The 17,894-nt window shown below is 36.7% G+C and overlaps 1 protein-coding gene across 1 annotated transcript; it reads left to right on the plus strand.

Moving 5' to 3' along the window:
* Positions 1 to 1,520: 1,520 nt before the first annotated feature.
* Positions 1,521 to 15,592, plus strand: LOC103705294 (uncharacterized). Its single transcript, XM_008788952.5, has 9 exons — positions 1,521 to 1,726; positions 2,334 to 2,414; positions 5,408 to 5,525; positions 5,626 to 5,720; positions 8,523 to 8,594; positions 10,873 to 11,184; positions 11,316 to 11,424; positions 14,221 to 14,407; positions 15,106 to 15,592. The coding sequence occupies exons 1-9, from the start codon at positions 1,703 to 1,705 to the stop codon at positions 15,191 to 15,193; spliced, it is 1,086 nt and encodes a 361-aa protein (XP_008787174.1). The 5' UTR covers positions 1,521 to 1,702; the 3' UTR covers positions 15,194 to 15,592.
* Positions 15,593 to 17,894: the final 2,302 nt, after the last annotated feature.

Below are 17,894 nucleotides of genomic sequence, written 5' to 3' on the forward strand. Positions count from 1 at the left end.
TAATCAATTATTTCCATAACAATAATAACCAATTCTTTTTTCTTTGTTAGGGAATAAAAATATATTTATTCTCATTTAATTTTTAATATTTTCAAACTTTTCTATTCATACTATGAAAAGTATAACTAAATTTAATATATATTCCTTTTGTAATATATATTTTTTAAAAAATATCAAGCGGTTAATGGCTATTTTTTATTTATGGTGTAACTAAATAGTAGAGTAGAATGTTGACTTATGTGTCTGTAGTGTAGTTTTTAATTAAAAATCATCAATTAGTGTATATATTTAATTTTTATTAATTATAATTATATAATTTTTATTTTTAATATATCATCTATATAAATTTGATTGGACTAATTGATTCGATAGTTGGATCAGTGATCCCGAACCCAAACTCTTAGCCGGTCAATTTTGATATAGGTTTAAGATCTAATTATTAATTGTAATTATATAATTTTTATTTTTAATATATCATCTATTTAAATTTGATTGGACTAATTGATTCGATAGTTGGATCAGTGATCCCGAACCCAAACTCTTAGCTGGTCAAAGTTTAATGAAGTCCATTTCCAATATATGACATTTCAAAAGTATAATTTTTCTCACATATATCAGATTTCAGTTTTCCAACACTTGTTAGATAAGTATTCTAAGATCTAAATATATTTTATGTCTTGAGTCAAAAAAAGGGTTAAAAACTTCAGTTACAACATAATGATGAATTTATTCTAAAATTTAAAATTTTAGTCAAATTAGGTGTCCTTTGGTTAAAATAGGAATAACTATTCTAAATTAAATCTAATTATATCATTTTTAACACCAATAACATTGAAATTATTAGTAAATGTTATTAAGATAATTTAATTTTATTAACAATAATATTATCATCTTAATGTTTAGCAAAACTAACATAATATTGTTATTAATAATTTAATATTAATATTAATATCAATATTATTATAATCAAATAATCTCATTATATTAATACCAGAATTAATGATATTATTATTAACATTCTTATATGATGCATATTTTGTTACATTCTATAATATTTTGTTATTATTAGAACAAAACTGGGTGATTTATGGTGAATAACTTGGTTTTTTGTCATGGCAATCTGGCCACTCCTAGCAACCTTTTTATTTTAATCTTCAAGGGTTTTGAATTCTTTATACTCATACCATCATCCTGTCCCTCGAGTTACATACGCACCAAAATCCACCTCAATACCCATCGCTAGCCGCTATTGTCGGAGGTTCGAGAACACGGTACGCCTTCCAAGCAGTTGGATGTAAATTTAACGGTCAGGATCACATCAATCAACAAACAAAAGCCGTTCAATTAAAAGCGGGCGACCGTAATAACAAGCCCCCGGAGTCCGGACCCCCATCCTACCCATATCGGCGGTCTCCAAACACGCGGATCTGCGTTCCCATCCTCGTGATCTCCAATCAACGGCTCCGATTTCTTCCTTTCCTTGCTCTCAACCGATGCACGCGTTTCCTTCTTTAATAGATAAAATGTTTGTTTTTATTACGACATGCCACTCTCCTCGCGGAGTCCCTGACCTCTCTGCTCTCAGATCTCTCTCTCCCTCTGCCTCCCCCTTCCTTCTCGAAGCCATACAAATCTCCGATCCCTTTTCGATTCTCTCAGCGCCAAGATCCGGTTATTCTTCTCGAGATTTGTGGTAGAAGCGATGGTTGTTTGCAAATGTCGCAAGGTATTCGGGATTCAATTCCTTAAGCTCTCTTCTTCCCCTAAGTCTAATATTAAATTCGATTTTAATTGATTTTGTTCTCATTTTCCCTCAATTTTTTAATGGGTTGCGGAGAATTGGGAAGAGAGATTTCTTTCATTCGTAGAAACCGTTAACTGTGCGGGTGTGTTGAGATCGATGGCTTTGTTTTGTTGCCTATTGTTGTGAATGTGCTCGATCGGTTATTCGTTTGGTTGGTATCTGTTTGAGTGGTTTGCTTCGAATTGGGTTTGCCAGCGGTTGAGATCAGCCAGTTTTACAAGAATTGATGCAATTAGGGTACAAATTCAGCTGATTTACAATGCGCTAATCGTGTTTCAGAATGGAGCGGGTGAAAAAGTCTCTTTTTACGGTTTTGGATTGATTGGATGTTGAGGTTTTCTTCGTGATAGAGAAACTATGGATCTATGAAGTAAAATCTGGTGCTTGCTTTTTTCCGTAGATTTTGGCGTTGCATAGGATGATTAGTTGTACTCAACGATTTTCATAGTTTCATTTGATATCTGATCTTTGGGTTTTCTGATTTTTAACTGTTCTTTGGATAACTAGTAATGGAGCATTTTGGTTTCAGGCGACTAGGCTTTATTGCTTTGTTCACAAGGTACCTGTCTGCGGGGAATGCATCTGTTTTACAGAACACCAAATCTGCGTGGTAACCATCTGGACTTTTGTCATACCAATGCAGATACAATTTTTTTGCTGGTATATTATGATTGCAAGGAAAAATGTTCCATCTGAACTCATGATTCATGCACAAAATCATCACATCCAGAATAATGTTTAGTATGAACAAAATCTGCCATTCCATAGATGATAATTATATTCATGAAGGTATCAAGTTTGCAGCTTGGCGAGTTTACGCAATTCACTTGATTTATAAGGATTTTATGGAGGCAACATCATGAACATGATTTAACTTCTGAAATGTTGCAGCATGCAAGTTGTTTTGCATGTCCCCTTTCTTATGTATATTGGTTCCTACAAACTTTTCACAGCCTCCATATCATATGCTTTCTTGTTGTCAATTACAGCTGATGTAATTTATTTTATTTGAAATAAGAATCAGACTAGTGCAATTTGATGCTTGTTTCTTCTCTCCTAATAGTGTCATGTGAATACCTCAATAATGGCTTCAAGAATTTTAGAGAAGAAGAAGCAAAGTACAAAATACAAAAAAAAATAAAAAATAAAATGATGATAATATAGCAAATATAACAAGAGATAACTATCCATTGTAGCTTCTAATTTCTAAACACCACCACTCCAAGGTAAAGTTCTTATCCATATTCCTTTCTTGCAGTTTTATCCATTCTATTCTATGACTGAAACTTTGGAGGAAAGTGCATTTGTGATGCTTTATGCCTTTGTCTTTCCACGGTTCCGTGGCAACATGCATTGCATGTGCCATACTCTAGTCTGCACTATATAAACATTCTAGATTGTTGCCTCAATTTCAGAGTAAGATAAAGTCGCCAGAGTTCACCTCTGTGAAGCATCATGGTGACATTTTGAAGTTTACATTTAGTCATGGTCACCTCCCACAATTGCCTCTCATGATTGTTGAGATCACTCTCTTTATGCTTAATTAATAGATACCTGAAGCAGAGACTTTATGGCCTTATTTGAATATTTAAATCATAGCCAGTGCTGCAGCAAGGATTTCTTTTTTTCTTTTCTTTTCTTTTGGTGGTGGTTTTGGAGATGGGGACTAATAATCTAGAAACAAAGTTTCTATTTGAATATCAGAGACATAAATATAATTTTAGTTATCTCAATCAACTAGAGAAAGTTACTAGAAAGAGAGTCCATACAGTACGGCATGGAATTGATTGACATAATGCATGCTTTTTATGATTACATTTACAAAGAATATGTACAAAATGCACATTCCACAGATATTATTCATATGTATTGAAACACCTCCTCTTAAAAATTCATAATTATGGTCTTTAAACAGCTTTGGAGATATGTATGTGGCAAACCATCTTGGTGTTATAAGTACTAGCTAGAAAGAAAAAAGGTTTTCAGGTTGGATGAAAAGAAGGCATCTTAGAAGCCCGAAAAACACAAAAGTTTTAAGGAGCACTTTTTAACTCATTATGTGGTTTGATGGTGGGCATAGAAGTAGTTCAAAGCTTTTCAAAATCATTGAGTTTTGCACAGCACAGAACGCACCTAGACAGCTACCCAACTGCCCACAACCTTGTCAAGTTTGAAACTGCCCTCCTCTAGCAATCAAATAAGCCATCTCTTGACCCATGTTTTCTGCTCTCTCTTTGATATATTTGTCTTAGTTATGGAATCAGTTAATTATAAATGGAATCATTTTCTCATAAACAATCCTACATATGTTCTACTGGAGGCTTCCCAGGAAAAAAGGCATAGAGGCAAAAGGAAATTTGCGTTGTGATCCAACAGTTTGCTGCATGAATAGTGAACAGAATACTCATTAAATCATTATAACAACCCAGTTTCATATCCCTTATGTTTCTTCACTGTCTTCTGATTGATGGCATAGTCTTTTTGAAATTGTGATTGGAAAAAACTTATGTTCATGTTTTTGCAACATGGCAAAAAGATAGATGATAAAGAAAATGAACGAAAAAGGAAAAAAGAACTTATCCTGTTATCCAGGTTATTAGAGACTTCGTACGATTATTTGTCATCCTCGTCTTCTTCCTTAATCTCTTCTGCCTCCTTTGCTTCTCTTCCACCTGTATTTTCCTATTCCGAACAAAGATTGGCAACAAAAACCTGCTTTAGAATAGAGTTGGGTACTCAAGGACTTTGGATTCATCGAGAAATTAGATAAATAAGGGCACAATACCTTGTATCTCACTGAACATCAAGAAAAGTGTTCAATTGATCATAAGTTCATAACCATGCATCTGGGTATGGATGGTGATTCTCTCTCTCTCTCTCTCTCTCTCGTAAAAAGCAGCTAACCTACCAATGATTAATCCCAATTACAGGGAGCAATTTTATCACCTAGCCTCATGAATGGAGGAAATGAAGAACTGGGAGAGGGCAAAAGGATTTGTTGAACGATGGTTATATATGTTGAAGCATTTTGGGCTTGGGGGTAATCTAGAAAGAGCTTGTGAATATAAGTTATTTGACCCACCGGCACAGTCCATTCCAATTTTTTTTATAACTCAGCATTTTATACTGGTCCATATTCGAGTGGCAAGATTAGTTGTGCGGCAAAAATCTTGATCCTTTTCTTAACTACCATTGTCAATGAAAGTTATTTCTTACTCGAACTTGCAAGTGCCTAAAACTCACCAGTTAGGTTCATCCTTTGAAGATAAACCATCTCTTAAGCATCTTTTGTTGATTATCATAATTATGTAATTATCTTTATAGCAGCGTCCAAGCATGTCAGCTTTATATTCCCTTTCCCTTTCTTTTGTAACTTTAACTTTTTGTTTGTATCTTTTCATAGGATATTGTGCATTCTTTTTATAATTTGCACTGAAACATGTTTGTGCACATATAACATGTATTGGTAGACAGATAAGTGTGTAAACAGATCTGCATTTACATATACATGAAACAACCAATATTATAGCTTTATTGCAGTGCACCAGCATAAATATATTCCTATTTAGTGGTCTATCACACTTATTTTTATCGATCTTTTAGGTCAAACAATACTCTGATTGGGTAGTTGATGGAGAGTATGATTGGCCTCCTACATGCTCCTCCTGTAATGCTGCGCTCGAAGCTGGAAATGATCAGACTACTCGACTGGGTTGCTTGCGTATGTGATTCTTCACCTATACATTTATAATTTAGCTTTCAAGAAAGCATGCTCCACAAAATGTAGTAAACCTAAGATGCTTCTCTTTTGCTTGTCTCAGATCTTGTGCACACAAATTGTTTGGTGTCGCATATTCAAAGCTATCCACCACAAACTGCTCCAGCAGGATATATTTGTCCTGCATGTTCTTCACCTGTAAGATGCATGGGAGGATCTTTGCATAATTTTGTTGTGTTTATTAAATTACAAATTTCTTCTGTCTAGCAAGTAGTAGTTCAATAGTATTTTCTTGTTTCTTGAATGGCCAAAGCAAAAGGAAAGAAAATGGATTTTGTCTAATGGCATCCGCAATCTACACAACTTGAGGGGGGTGGGGACAGTTAACAAGTTTACTTCTGTAGAAAATTCAAGTCTATCATGCTTTATCATTTGGGTATATATGCTCTGAATTGTTATCCAAATGCCTGACAACCTTAACCCAAAGTTGAGATGCTTATATTTGAGGTCAGCTTTGTCTTACCTATACAGATAAAAACCTAAGAAAATATAGTAGGTAAAAGATAAGAAAAGGACATAAAATGCTTTACCACAAAATATAAAAATCGAGATAAAGATATAAAAAAAACTTCATATTTTCACGAACATTGTATCATAATGTTCAATTTACTACTAAGATTATTATTTGTATTAGTTGATTCATAAAGTTATGAAGAAAGATAATTTTTTAATTCAAAGTAAATTGTGGTAGAAACTTCTTTTTTTTAAAATAAAAGAGGGCCATAACAGCGACCATTACATTCTTACGGCGTCTTCCAAAAACATCAAATATGCTCTCCATGGTTCATATAATTCCCAATGTTCTAGAGTGATTTTCAACCCAATTGGCTGCATGGTTGGCATCTGGTATATGTGCCGAAGTTGAAGATCCACGAAATCCCTCATAAGGCTGTGGCAATCAGCGATGATAGTGGAAGGGATGGGCTCACCCCATCTCATAAAATCCTACATGTCAAGACGATCACTCTCAATGATGACCTGTTGAAGCTGGTGGTGTCATGCCAAGGACATGGCCTTATGAAGGACAAGGCCTCATGAAGATCCAAGCCTTAGCTAGGAGAGAGGAATCTGAGTTGAGAATCATACATTGGGCCATGATGGGCCGCCCAACATGAACATGGATGAGAACTACTGCTCTTGCAACTCTGCTATCTGAAATTACAGAAGATCCATGTAACAACCCAGGATCTCACCCAAAATGGTTAGCCAGAAGGTATTATTTAGATTTTTTGATCCTGTATAAGTACCCAAGATCTACCCAGCAAACAAACCAATGTGAGACCGTCCGTACGGATTCTCACATACTCCCTCCGTTCAAGCCGTGACGTCCTCGTCAGGCTAAAGGTTAAATCAATTCAAATCTAATCATAAACATAACAATTGGCTCGTGGTCAGCCCCAATGGATCCGTGCTGCAGTGTCTCCTAGTCCATATAGGTCATAGGCCGGGTCCGCTCTGATACCATTTGTAACAACCTAGGGCCTCACCCAAAGTGGCTAGCCGGAAGGTATTATTTGGGTTTCTTGATCCTGTATAAGTACCCAAGATCTACCTAGTGAATAACCAATGTGGGACTAAACACACGCCCGCATAGGTCTTCACAATCCATCAGTGTTATTTTTGTACTATGCTATGGTGGAAGCTCCCATTGGACCCATTCAAGCTCCTCTTGAGCAATAGAAGCCTTTCAAAGATTGCCAAATGAACCAGCAAGTGGTAGCAAAGAAACTCATAGCCCAGATTGGGATTGATACACCAACACAGTTTTAGGACCGAGCCATCCCCATCCCCATCCCCATCCCCATCCCTGGCCTGAGTCCAATCCATAGGTTGCCATCCTCGTTGCATCCTAAGAGCATTCAGATTTCTTGCGAGTATCTACACTCAAAAAGGAATTGTCAGATGTCCTCTGACCGACAAGATTAAACTTACAACATATGTCAACAAAGTAAGAAAAGATCAATCTGTACCACACATTTGTTGGTAATCTTCAAGAAATAAGCCGCCAACAAAAAAATTTAACTTTTAGAGCAGCAGGTAGTTTCCATAAGAAATTTGAAATTGTACCATTGCCCCCTACAAATATAGTGTTCCTGTTGAGCCACAAAATTGTAGATGGATCTGGAAAGCCTTTTACCATGTATGGTAGTAGCCTGTCGCCAACCATCCATAACATATATATAGGAGTTTTGTATGCTATTGTTTTTCTCAACTGTCTGGGCATCCCATAGCCTTTGTACATTCCAGCTATTATGTGCAATTAGCTCACCTGCATAAACCTCAGTTAATAATGTAAATAGGCTTATACCTAATTTGTATATCAAAAAGCCATGAGTGGTCTAGTATCCTATATGCCAGGCCATTTCTAATATTGTATGCCAAGCCCAGTGAATCCTTTGAGTGCACTTAGTGACAGCCTTACAGCACCAAGAAGAATGCTTGATTTACTTTCTTTTATTCTGTACCTTAGTGAGAATGTTTATTATTTGATGCCACACCTGTACCATCCTCATACCTCTACTCTTCAACCTCAATTAGTGTCCACTAAGTTTTCTATCTCTTGTACTGTTGAACCCTTCTAGTTCTTCCTAATCTGCTCTCTACTTAAAATTGCTGTGCTTAAAGCAAACATCAGAAAATTACGTTTTAGAATTTAGAATTATCATCATATCACTGGCAAACCACACACTCAAAAGCACTAGGTGTCATATGATGGTTTTTCCTTAGTTTATACATCTTGAAGTGAGGGTGGAAGGCTGGAAGACTTTGCCAACCCTTTGAACTTTGGAGGGAAGAATGCTTTTTGCTGCAGATTATGATATTGATCCCTTTCAACTTTAAATCAACTGCTATGAAATTATTCTACTTTTATATTTATCTGCCTTGAAAATCAGTCAATGAATTTGTTTAATATCAAGAAAAGCACTTTTTTTTTTGCAGATATGGCCTCCTATAAGCATTAAAGATACAGGATCTCACCTCCATTCAAAACTCAAGGAAGCAATAGTCCAGGTAAGACCATCATAAATTTTATTTCTAGAGTTATCAGCATGCTATTGTTTTCTTTTCCTACCATAAGCCTTTTCTCATATATATGGGTTGGTTTCACGATATGTTTATTCCATGTAAGTGCTAAATCGTTGATCAAATAGGCAACAATATGTTAAAATAATTTCTGCTGCTTGACATCAGTAAATAAGTATACACTTTAATGACATGATACATTCTGAATATTTCTGATTATTGTGACTATCTATGCATAATTGCATATAGGTGTCCTAGTTTTTCTTTTCTTTTCTTTTCTTTTTTAATAATCCTCACCAATTTAGGGCTGGATGGTAGTTGCAATGAAATTATATTGTTTATTTCCAGACATGCTTAACCTAAGGTTTCCATCTTGGCTGATATTGCGGCGAGATATCAGTTATATGGGTCTCGGGCATCTAACGATACAATATGTTCTAAATATCAGCTTATGTTGGCTGCTATAAACTGTTATATCCCAATTTCTCGGCTGATACAATATCAAGATACTGGCTGAGATTACTAGTTTTATTATCATTTGTCTTAGGATTTTCTTAAGCCATATTAAGGGGTGACCTATCTTTTTTGGAGACTGTAATTAGGAAACAATTGTGGTAGAGGTTATCTGCCAAGATTTGTAGATCTTGCAGGTTCAAAAAAACCTGGCATCAGAATAGGGACTTTGTGGAGGAAGGTGAGCAGTGGAGGGTGTGATGGAGGTGTTGCCGCGCTGGTGTCTGGAGAGTCGCTATGGCTGGGCAGTAAAGGCCACTTGTTGAGGCGAATGATTCATCTCGTAGTTAGCTTTGGCAACAATGATGAACGAAGATTTTTTTTTTTTTTTTTTTGCCATTGTTGAGATGAAAGGGGGTCCTAAAAGAATAGAAGGGAAGAGGTTATATGGATGTGGAAAATATTCTTTTCTCTCTGTTTGTTTGTTTTTTTTTAAGTTTTGAGGAGAATGACTCTGCAAATAGTTAAGGCTATTATATGCCACAGTCCATGTATAAAAGGGAACAAATGATGTATTTGTGATGTCAGCTAAGTTTCCAGTATATTATATTAGTTCTTATGTCTCGGCCTGCATATCCAGAAATCATGGAAATTATGTTCTTTTTAAAAAAATTTCCTTTTCAATCTTGGCCGAGATAAACTGGTATCTTTGTTTATCTCGGTTTCAGTGGCCTACTGATATTTCTGAGATATCACGTATTAAAAACTTTGGCCTGACCACATAGATTTGTGTGAACTTTCTCTTTTATAAAGATTAACTTGTGGGATCATGCTGAATGTTTGATTCGTTGCATAAAGTTCAATCCTGGAAGTAAGTTTTGGATCTCATATTCAAGAATTCTAGATTCGAGGTTTCTATATCCTGTGTCCTACTTAGACTTTTTGGTGCATTAATTCTCCTTGTGAGTTTAATCTTATTCCAGGCCTTCCAGATATCTAGCCTTTTGGGTATCATATCAATCTTTCAGAAGCTAGATCTATCGTATATCTGGCTATTCGAGTCCATGTACTAGAACTTGCCCTTCTTAGATTTAAATTTATGCTTCAAGACATCAGATCCTGTTCCCTATGTTATCTAGCTTCTTTTGGGTGTTCGTTTTAGCACCCACAGTTCTTAAGAAGATGAGATATGTTTCCTGTTCTTTCGTTCAGAAGCTGTTCTACTTCATGATCGTTCGACTCTCTCACACTCTTTCTCAATTTTCTAGAGTTTGATGTCAAGCAGTAATTCACAAGCTTACTAACACATGAAAGGTTCTTTTTTTGTTATGGATTAAAATAATGGAATTATTAATCAGCTTACTGAACTAAATAAAAATTTATCAGGACTGCACCACTTTATCTCATGAATGGTGCATGAGATTCTACACAAACTGAATATCAACCTAGTGTTTTTTATTTTTATGCAATGGACATTGAGGTTCAACATTCTGTTAAAGAAAATGAAGCTTGTCAAAACTTTAATATGATCATATATCATAAATTATTCTGCTTCCTTTCTTAAATGTTTATATTAGAAAGTGATCTAAGCAGTTCCTAAGCTACATTTTTTTTTGAAAATCCATTTATTCAAATGTCCTTCATTTTGAATATTTGATTTTGTGTTTGTTTCCTTATTGAGTTTTAGTTATGTTAATCATCTTGCATTTTCAGCCATTGCTTAGCGTATTTTAGTTGCCTTGTCAAGACATCAACTCAGTAACAGTTGTTAAGACTCTTCAAACTTATTCCACATGGTTTCTGACATTTGCAGAGTGGCTTGGAGAAAAATGTATTTGGAAATCACCTTGTTTCATTGCCTGCAGTGGAGAGCCGTGTTCCTCCTCCTGCTTTTGCTTCGGATCCACTTATGCATGTATCTGGTGTTGAAGATAGCGATAAAAGTCGTGCAGATTCATTTACCAAAGAAGCAAAATACTCAGATGAAGTATACTCCGCTGCTGGAACAGGTTCTACTAAACTTTCAGAACCGGAGATTGTTGAAATAGATGGTCCTAGTTCGTTAGGAAACCAATTTAAGCCAGACCAAGAGCCCAACTTCATCAAAAGTGTGAGCCCCAAGGGTGTAAGTGATATCTGAGCCAATGATCAACCATCTTTTAGTACTTTTTGTGTAAATTTAAGTTCATAAATGGTGCATTCATACAAATGTAAATGGTGCCTGGCACTATGATCTTGTGTTTTAACGTCATGCAGCCCGGTGCTACCACAAGGAAGGGCACTTACCATGTTGACAGACAAAATTCAGAAATATCATATTATGCTGATGATGAAGATGGAACACATAAAAAGTACACGAAAAGAGGTAAGTTATATGGAAAAAAGCTAAATATTTCCCTAAACATAATTTCTCTCTGCTACGTGATTGGCATGCTCTTGACTCAATAAGGATTGTCTAGCTTGAGATTATTAACATGGACACTAAGCCTTTTTGTTTCCTGATAAACGACACTAAGCCTTATTTCATCTGTGTGAGATTGATGCGATTAATCTTATTTCCTGATTGGTTCCTATAATAACTAAACAGTTAGAAGTGCAATTTGTATGGTACCTTCAGATCCCTCATTTCTACAAGGCTAGTGTGGTTGCCCATCTTTGATCATTATGGACGTTGCAAAACCATGACTGATACATGTTCTGTTAGCATGTTTCATTGCTCATGGCAGTTTGTGTTTTTGTTCAATTTTGTTGACGTAAAATGTTAAGTTCTCTTAATGCAGTGTTTGTTAAACATGTAGCTATCAAAAGATTTTTTTTTTTTTTTTTTTTTGTTGCTGTCATCTGATGGTATCCTTTTTCCTTGAATTTGATTGACTTCTAGAAATTCCTGCTCTGTTTGATTCTTTTACTCTTTCAGTACCTTCACAGTTTTGCACCTTGTCTTCATGTTTATGCCTTTCTTTAAATCCTACAAAGGCATGCTGTGCTCGAGCAGTTGCCCATATATGTGGCTGAAACAGGTTCAAGTTGTAGACCAAGGCTGTATTTTTGCAGTCGATATTGCAGTCACTTGTCATGTCCATTGCAGAAACTGGATATTATGATTCTCTGCATATAGGATTTGTTCCATTCTTATCCAGCTAATTCTCAAGTATAATTGTTTTTGGACCTTTTTTATGGCATATGCTATAGCCTTGAATTTGAGGTCTTTCCTGGCCCAGGCATGACCTGAGTTTGTCTACGTGTGGACCCATGTCTGGTGCAGTCTGGACTTGAGTCCCGCCTGTGCCAGATCTATATGCTCCTACACCACCTCCTGTGCGGCCAAGGGCTGGATGCTCTGCTTGGGGTCATAAGGGGCTGCCAAGGAGGTCCTGGCAGGACAAGAAGTCCGGCTTTGTGGACTTCTGTCTGGCACAGGCTGGACTAAGGTCCTGCCCTTGTCAGGTCCGGTAGATTCCATGGTGTCTTTGAACCCTCGAGGTGGCTGAGGTCTGAATCTCTTACTGGGTTGGTAGGGGCTGCCAGGTTGGTCTTCATCCATTAATAATTTTTAGCTAATGTGAATTCCTTATGCATATGCTATAACAAGATCTAAGTTGTTCAAGATGGGATCCATTTATATGTACTAAATCTTGGTATGCTCAAATGAAGAAAACGATTTCTGAGTGTTCTTTTTATACTTCACATTAATTTAGAGACTATATTACTTATATCACTTGTTTGTGTGTGTGTATATATATTTGTGATTTTATATGTATGATCATTTTTAGGACCCTGATGATGTTTGCGCATACTAGCTATGGCTTAAGAAATATACAACCTTTTTCCCTAGAGCCTTGTTGGATGCAGGGAGAGGGAGGGCCTTGGTGTAACGATAACGTTGCTCCATTGTGACCTGGTTGTCACCAGTTTGAAGCATGGTCAACCTCTCCTCACTTGGGGGTAAGGCTGCCTCAATCTGACACCCTCCCCGGACCCTGCAGCGATGGGAGCCCCTGCAGTGATGGGAGCCTCATGCACAAGAACACTCTTGTTTTAAGCCTTGTTGGATGCAGGCAGAGTATGAGAGGTGGTTTCCTCCCTGCTACCACTGCGCACTGCCAATTGCTTGCCTTAGCTATTGGTGAAAATTCTAGCAAGACTTGCAGGTCGTTGGAGCAATCCTGTTAGAGGTTGAGAGCTATTCGAGCCCTAAAAGAAGCTGTTTGTGTATTAGGCCCAACACAAAGATAAATTTCCAATAAATATGCAGTTGTATGATTTCATGGTCCTGTGTGGAATCTTATTGTTGTTCTGCATTGATTAAATCCACTGCATATTCTGCTTTCATCTTCAGTTTATGCACTTACTAGTTATCAACATATATCTAGCAATTAATCATAGATATTGGAAACTGTACATCCACCCAGTATAAAACTTAAATGTGGTCCAAGTATTTTTGATTGTCTGATAATATGTCAAAAACACTTGTATTTTGGAAGTTGTACCTGCCTTTTCGTCCATCAGAGACAGAGAGAGAGAGAGAGAGAGGGGGGGGGGGGGGAGAGAAGAGTGGATTTATTAACTATATTACCTATTATCAAAAAGAAAAGTGTCACATATTTTTATATAAATATTAACTGTAACATAAACAAGGTCGACATGCAACAGTATGTGGCCAATGTTGTGACAGTGAATTCTATACAAGCCCCTTTTCCTTTTTCTTTTTTTTTTAAGTTTTTTATGATATAGTTGTTGCACCTGGACACTTGAGGTCTATGCAAAGCATGCCGATGAGATCTAGTTAGATGTCTAAGGACATGAAGCAGCTTGTGTTTTATTTAATTTAGTTTTAGTTTACTGATTAACTACAATTTGCAGATTATTTTTGGCTGAGCTAAAGCAAGTAGTAATAATGCGTTAATTGATTCAAAGTGGACCTCAGTAAACTTGCAAACATGGAATAATTTTTTTTGCGGGGTGAGCTGAAACAAATAATTAGGTTATGTGTTGACATATTCTAGTTGGATCTTGACGATCTTGCAAAGATGGAGTGATTTACTAAATCATCATATATTAGCATGCAAGTAGATTTCATGGTTAATTTACTACAAGCTATAACGAGTTTCTTCTGTAATAACTGGAATCTGATGTAAAGTGTTACCATTTTGAATCGCAGGTCCTTTCCGTCATAAGTTTCTGAGAATGTTGCTACCTTTCTGGTCTAATGCATTGCCAACTCTACCAGTGACTGCACCACCACGTAAAGATCTAGTTAATACAAATGATGTTCCAGAAGGACGTCTGCGACATCAAAGATCATCAAAGATGGATCCCAGGAAAATCTTACTCATCATGGCGATCATGTAACGTTCTAGATTCTTTTAACGTTAAGTCTATTCTTTATTCACTGGCTGTTGTTGAGCACAAACACTTGATCTGGTATTGTAGTTGGAAATTTTGCTGCTGCTGACCATGCGAAAGCCTTTATTCTATATGAACAGTTGAATTGTCCAGCTTATTTTGCTGCTCTAAATTGACATTTACATGTGATGCTAGTCAACAGAAAACCATCATTCCATTCTTGAATTCATATTATTGCTGTCAGAACTTGCAGAATATCATTTGCATCGTAGTTTGAAGACACTAGTCGTCATGTTTCTGTTTTCCAATATTTCTTGTTTGGTCCGTTTTCATGCACTGTTCTAGGATTTCCTAGGATCTTGCAGGTACTGGTAGGAGCTCCCTCTTCATATATAACTACATTCATATGTTTGCTGGTATATTCCAAGTTTATCAGAGTGCCCAACATGCCCCAGGCTGCTTTCTAACTTGATTAGTGTTATGCAATCATTTTTTATGATTTGATCGTATCAATGCATATTGGTGTCTTGTCCTAACAAGCATCCTGGACATGACTTGATGGTTATGTTTTAGGTATTTCAGTCTTCTGCTGGAATATCACTCTTTTATCCAGCACAAGCTTCTTTCTCTCAGAGAGTGATCATTTGTAAGTACAAATCCATGCAAAGAAGCTTAATGTGAAGTCTGTGTATATCTGCAGGGCATGTTTGGCAACAATGGGCATTCTGTACTATCGATTGGCACAGCGCAGTCTTGGTGAAGAAGTGCCAGAAGATGAACCTCAGTAGGTACTGTTTAGCCTTTTCTCATGCTAGGGTTGTGTGGGATTGTTTCATAAACTTTTTGGTTTCTGGGCCTTCATTCCAGGCCATTTCCCTCCTGTGAATTTCTTAAGGCGTAGCAAACATACCGCCACCTACCTACTCCTTATAGAGTGGTTAAATGTTGTTTACCTGATGTTCAAAGAACTTTTGCTTACCAAATCATTATCTACTCATTTTAGTCATTCCCCTCCCTTAGAAGCCATGTACAATAACCACTTTTGGATTGAAGGATGCAACTTGTAATCTGCTGATAGCCCGATCTATTGTGCTCATAGGTTGGTTTATATTATGTCTTCCTTTGCCATGATTGCCATAATAAGATGCAGTGAATGCTAGCCATGCTTGCCTTGCTGTTTGAGATAACGTCGCCCTTATGCTTGTCAAATTCTGTTTGTTTCCTAAGGTTGTTGAGGACTATAACAGATGCAACGTAAGCTCTCATTGGATTAGTCTGCCCTCTCCGCTTCTAAATATGTGCACTTTATGTTCAAGTGAGGTTCTGACTTCAGAACCAGATCCTTGTTTTTAAAAAAATTGTCATCAAGGTGAATTTGAGTCATATGGAGATGGTTATGGATTTGCCATTTAACAGGCGGTACTCGTTTTCCTTATATATTTTGGTTCTACCTATCTATTTCATATAAAGTTAAAAAAGAATATGTCTTTTGTACAAATTGATATTTATCTAGAAGAGCTCTCTTCCACAATGATTTTTTATACTCAACAGTTGAAGCTGATGATGTTTGGGTGCAGTTGACTTAGTGGGTATGGGGAAACGAACATAAATAGTCGACTAGTCTTTATATATACATATATTAACTTGGCCCTCTATCGCCATGGTTTTCGAGCTATTTAGCCCTTCTATACTTGGGAATTTTTCTATATGAATTAATGTAGGAACCACGAATCCAACCGACCAATGTTTCAATTCTTCAACAAGGCAGTTGACTTTAGGAGTTGTGGGGAATGAATTCAGAAAGTCAATTATTATTTTGTTTGTTTGACATGTGCTTATTCTTCTGTCTCCATGGTTTATCCATCCATTTGACTTCTATTGAACTTGGACATTATTGGTTCAGTTCGGCACGTTTTTAACCATATGAATCAAAGGGCGAAGGCATAAATTCAACGATTCACTGCTTCCTTTTTTTTCCCCCTAAATATTGAAATGTTGATGAGTGATGTGTTTGTTGACTTCTTGGGTTTTCGGAAATATATTTAGACCTTCAACTTTCAACTAACATCATCTAAAAGGTATAAATTGGGGATAATTATATATTGACTTTTTTTTTGGTACAATAGCGGTTTACATATAACGGGAATGAATGTGACTAACAAAATTAGAAAATAAAAGACTACATAAGAGCTCTAGCACAGACCTGCGGTTCGCTTAGATAAAACTTTCAGAGTGGTGAGCTGCAAAGTAAGCAACTTAGTCTGTGGCACCGTTTGTTTTTTTGTAAACGTGCGTGGCTTGGTGGGAGTCGCACTCCTCCAGTAATCTGTGAATATCGTGGATCAGAGGTCGGTCTTCGACTGTGCATCTTCGACTCTGGATCTACTCAATCACTATGGCCGAATCTCTCTCGAGGAGGAGGTTGTTCGCTCTCAGTATCCATCTTATATAGGAGATACCCTTCTAGGCAGCTCTAAGTTCGGTGCACATCACTGACGAGTCGAAGATCTGTTGATCCTCCGCCGCTACTAGTCTGGCATCGTAGTTTCTAATAATGAATTTCATGATTTCTGATGATAAATTTCATACCTCTGCATCTCTCGTCCTTAGACCCTTCAACTTGAAAAATACCTAGCGTCCAACACTATCAAAACCTCATCTAACATCTTGAAGTTATTTTTTTAGCACGAAAAGGTGAGCGAATCACGTGCGCTTCATGTGATCTCTTTCTCTGGTTATAGGTTTGGAGTTTGACCCAAAGAGGGGCGCCACGACTTCATCACGAAGTGCATAATCTTGAGATTCGAGGAAGAGAGAGATGGAGGGAGATCGAGAGAGTCAACATGGAGTAGAGAGATGACCATGCCATCGAGTTAAAACTCCAGCCAAATGTTTGTATACATGTCGATAGAGTTTAAAAAGAAGGTATAACAAATATTTTGTGAAAAAATACATGCATAATTAAACAAGATAATGAAAAGGTAATTAACAAGTCCTTATTTTTAAGCTAGCATTGCAGGGAAAACAAAACAAATAAATAAATAAATAAATTCTCTTTGCGACGATACCCAATGTTGCACCCCTTCGTATGTGTGCGTCCTATCGGACGTGGTCCCCACATGTCACTGAGAGGGTGCCGTTTTGAGTGCATCAAGGTGTCCTCAACAACGGAGGTAGTCTAGCGTTGTCTTAACCCAAAAAAAAAAAGGGCTAGTTTTCAAGACCGTCCTTTCATTTTAAAAGCTTAGAATATTGTCCCTAGTCCCAAATCCGGACAAAACCCATGTAGATACGGACTAGCAATACATATATGTACGACTTGAACATTATCATCACATCATAAGATACATATTTTTTAAAAATATCTTTTACTGCATATAAAAACCTAATGATGCACGTCTCACGAGCTTACACGCGTTGTGGCTCCTAATGATTGACCCATTTTTTCCTCAAGAATCATGTGTCTGTTTTTTTTTCCTTGTGTCATCT

The sequence above is a fragment of the Phoenix dactylifera genome, chromosome 7, assembly GCF_051530095.1.
Source record: "Phoenix dactylifera cultivar Ajwa chromosome 7, Ajwa_hap1_PhDact_Kaust_v1.1, whole genome shotgun sequence".
In the NCBI taxonomy this organism is placed as follows: Eukaryota; Viridiplantae; Streptophyta; class Magnoliopsida; order Arecales; family Arecaceae; genus Phoenix; species Phoenix dactylifera.

Bases quoted from the DNA above. Each gene is read 5' to 3' on its own strand.
- LOC103705294 (XM_008788952.5), top strand. From the start codon at position 1,703: ATGGTTGTTTGCAAATGTCGCAAG. The intron at 5,721-8,522 runs GTAAGATGCATG...TTTTTTTTGCAG, and splicing joins GTCCTGCATGTTCTTCACCT to ATATGGCCTCCTATAAGCAT. The intron at 11,185-11,315 runs GTAAGTGATATC...AACGTCATGCAG, and splicing joins AAAGTGTGAGCCCCAAGGGT to CCCGGTGCTACCACAAGGAA.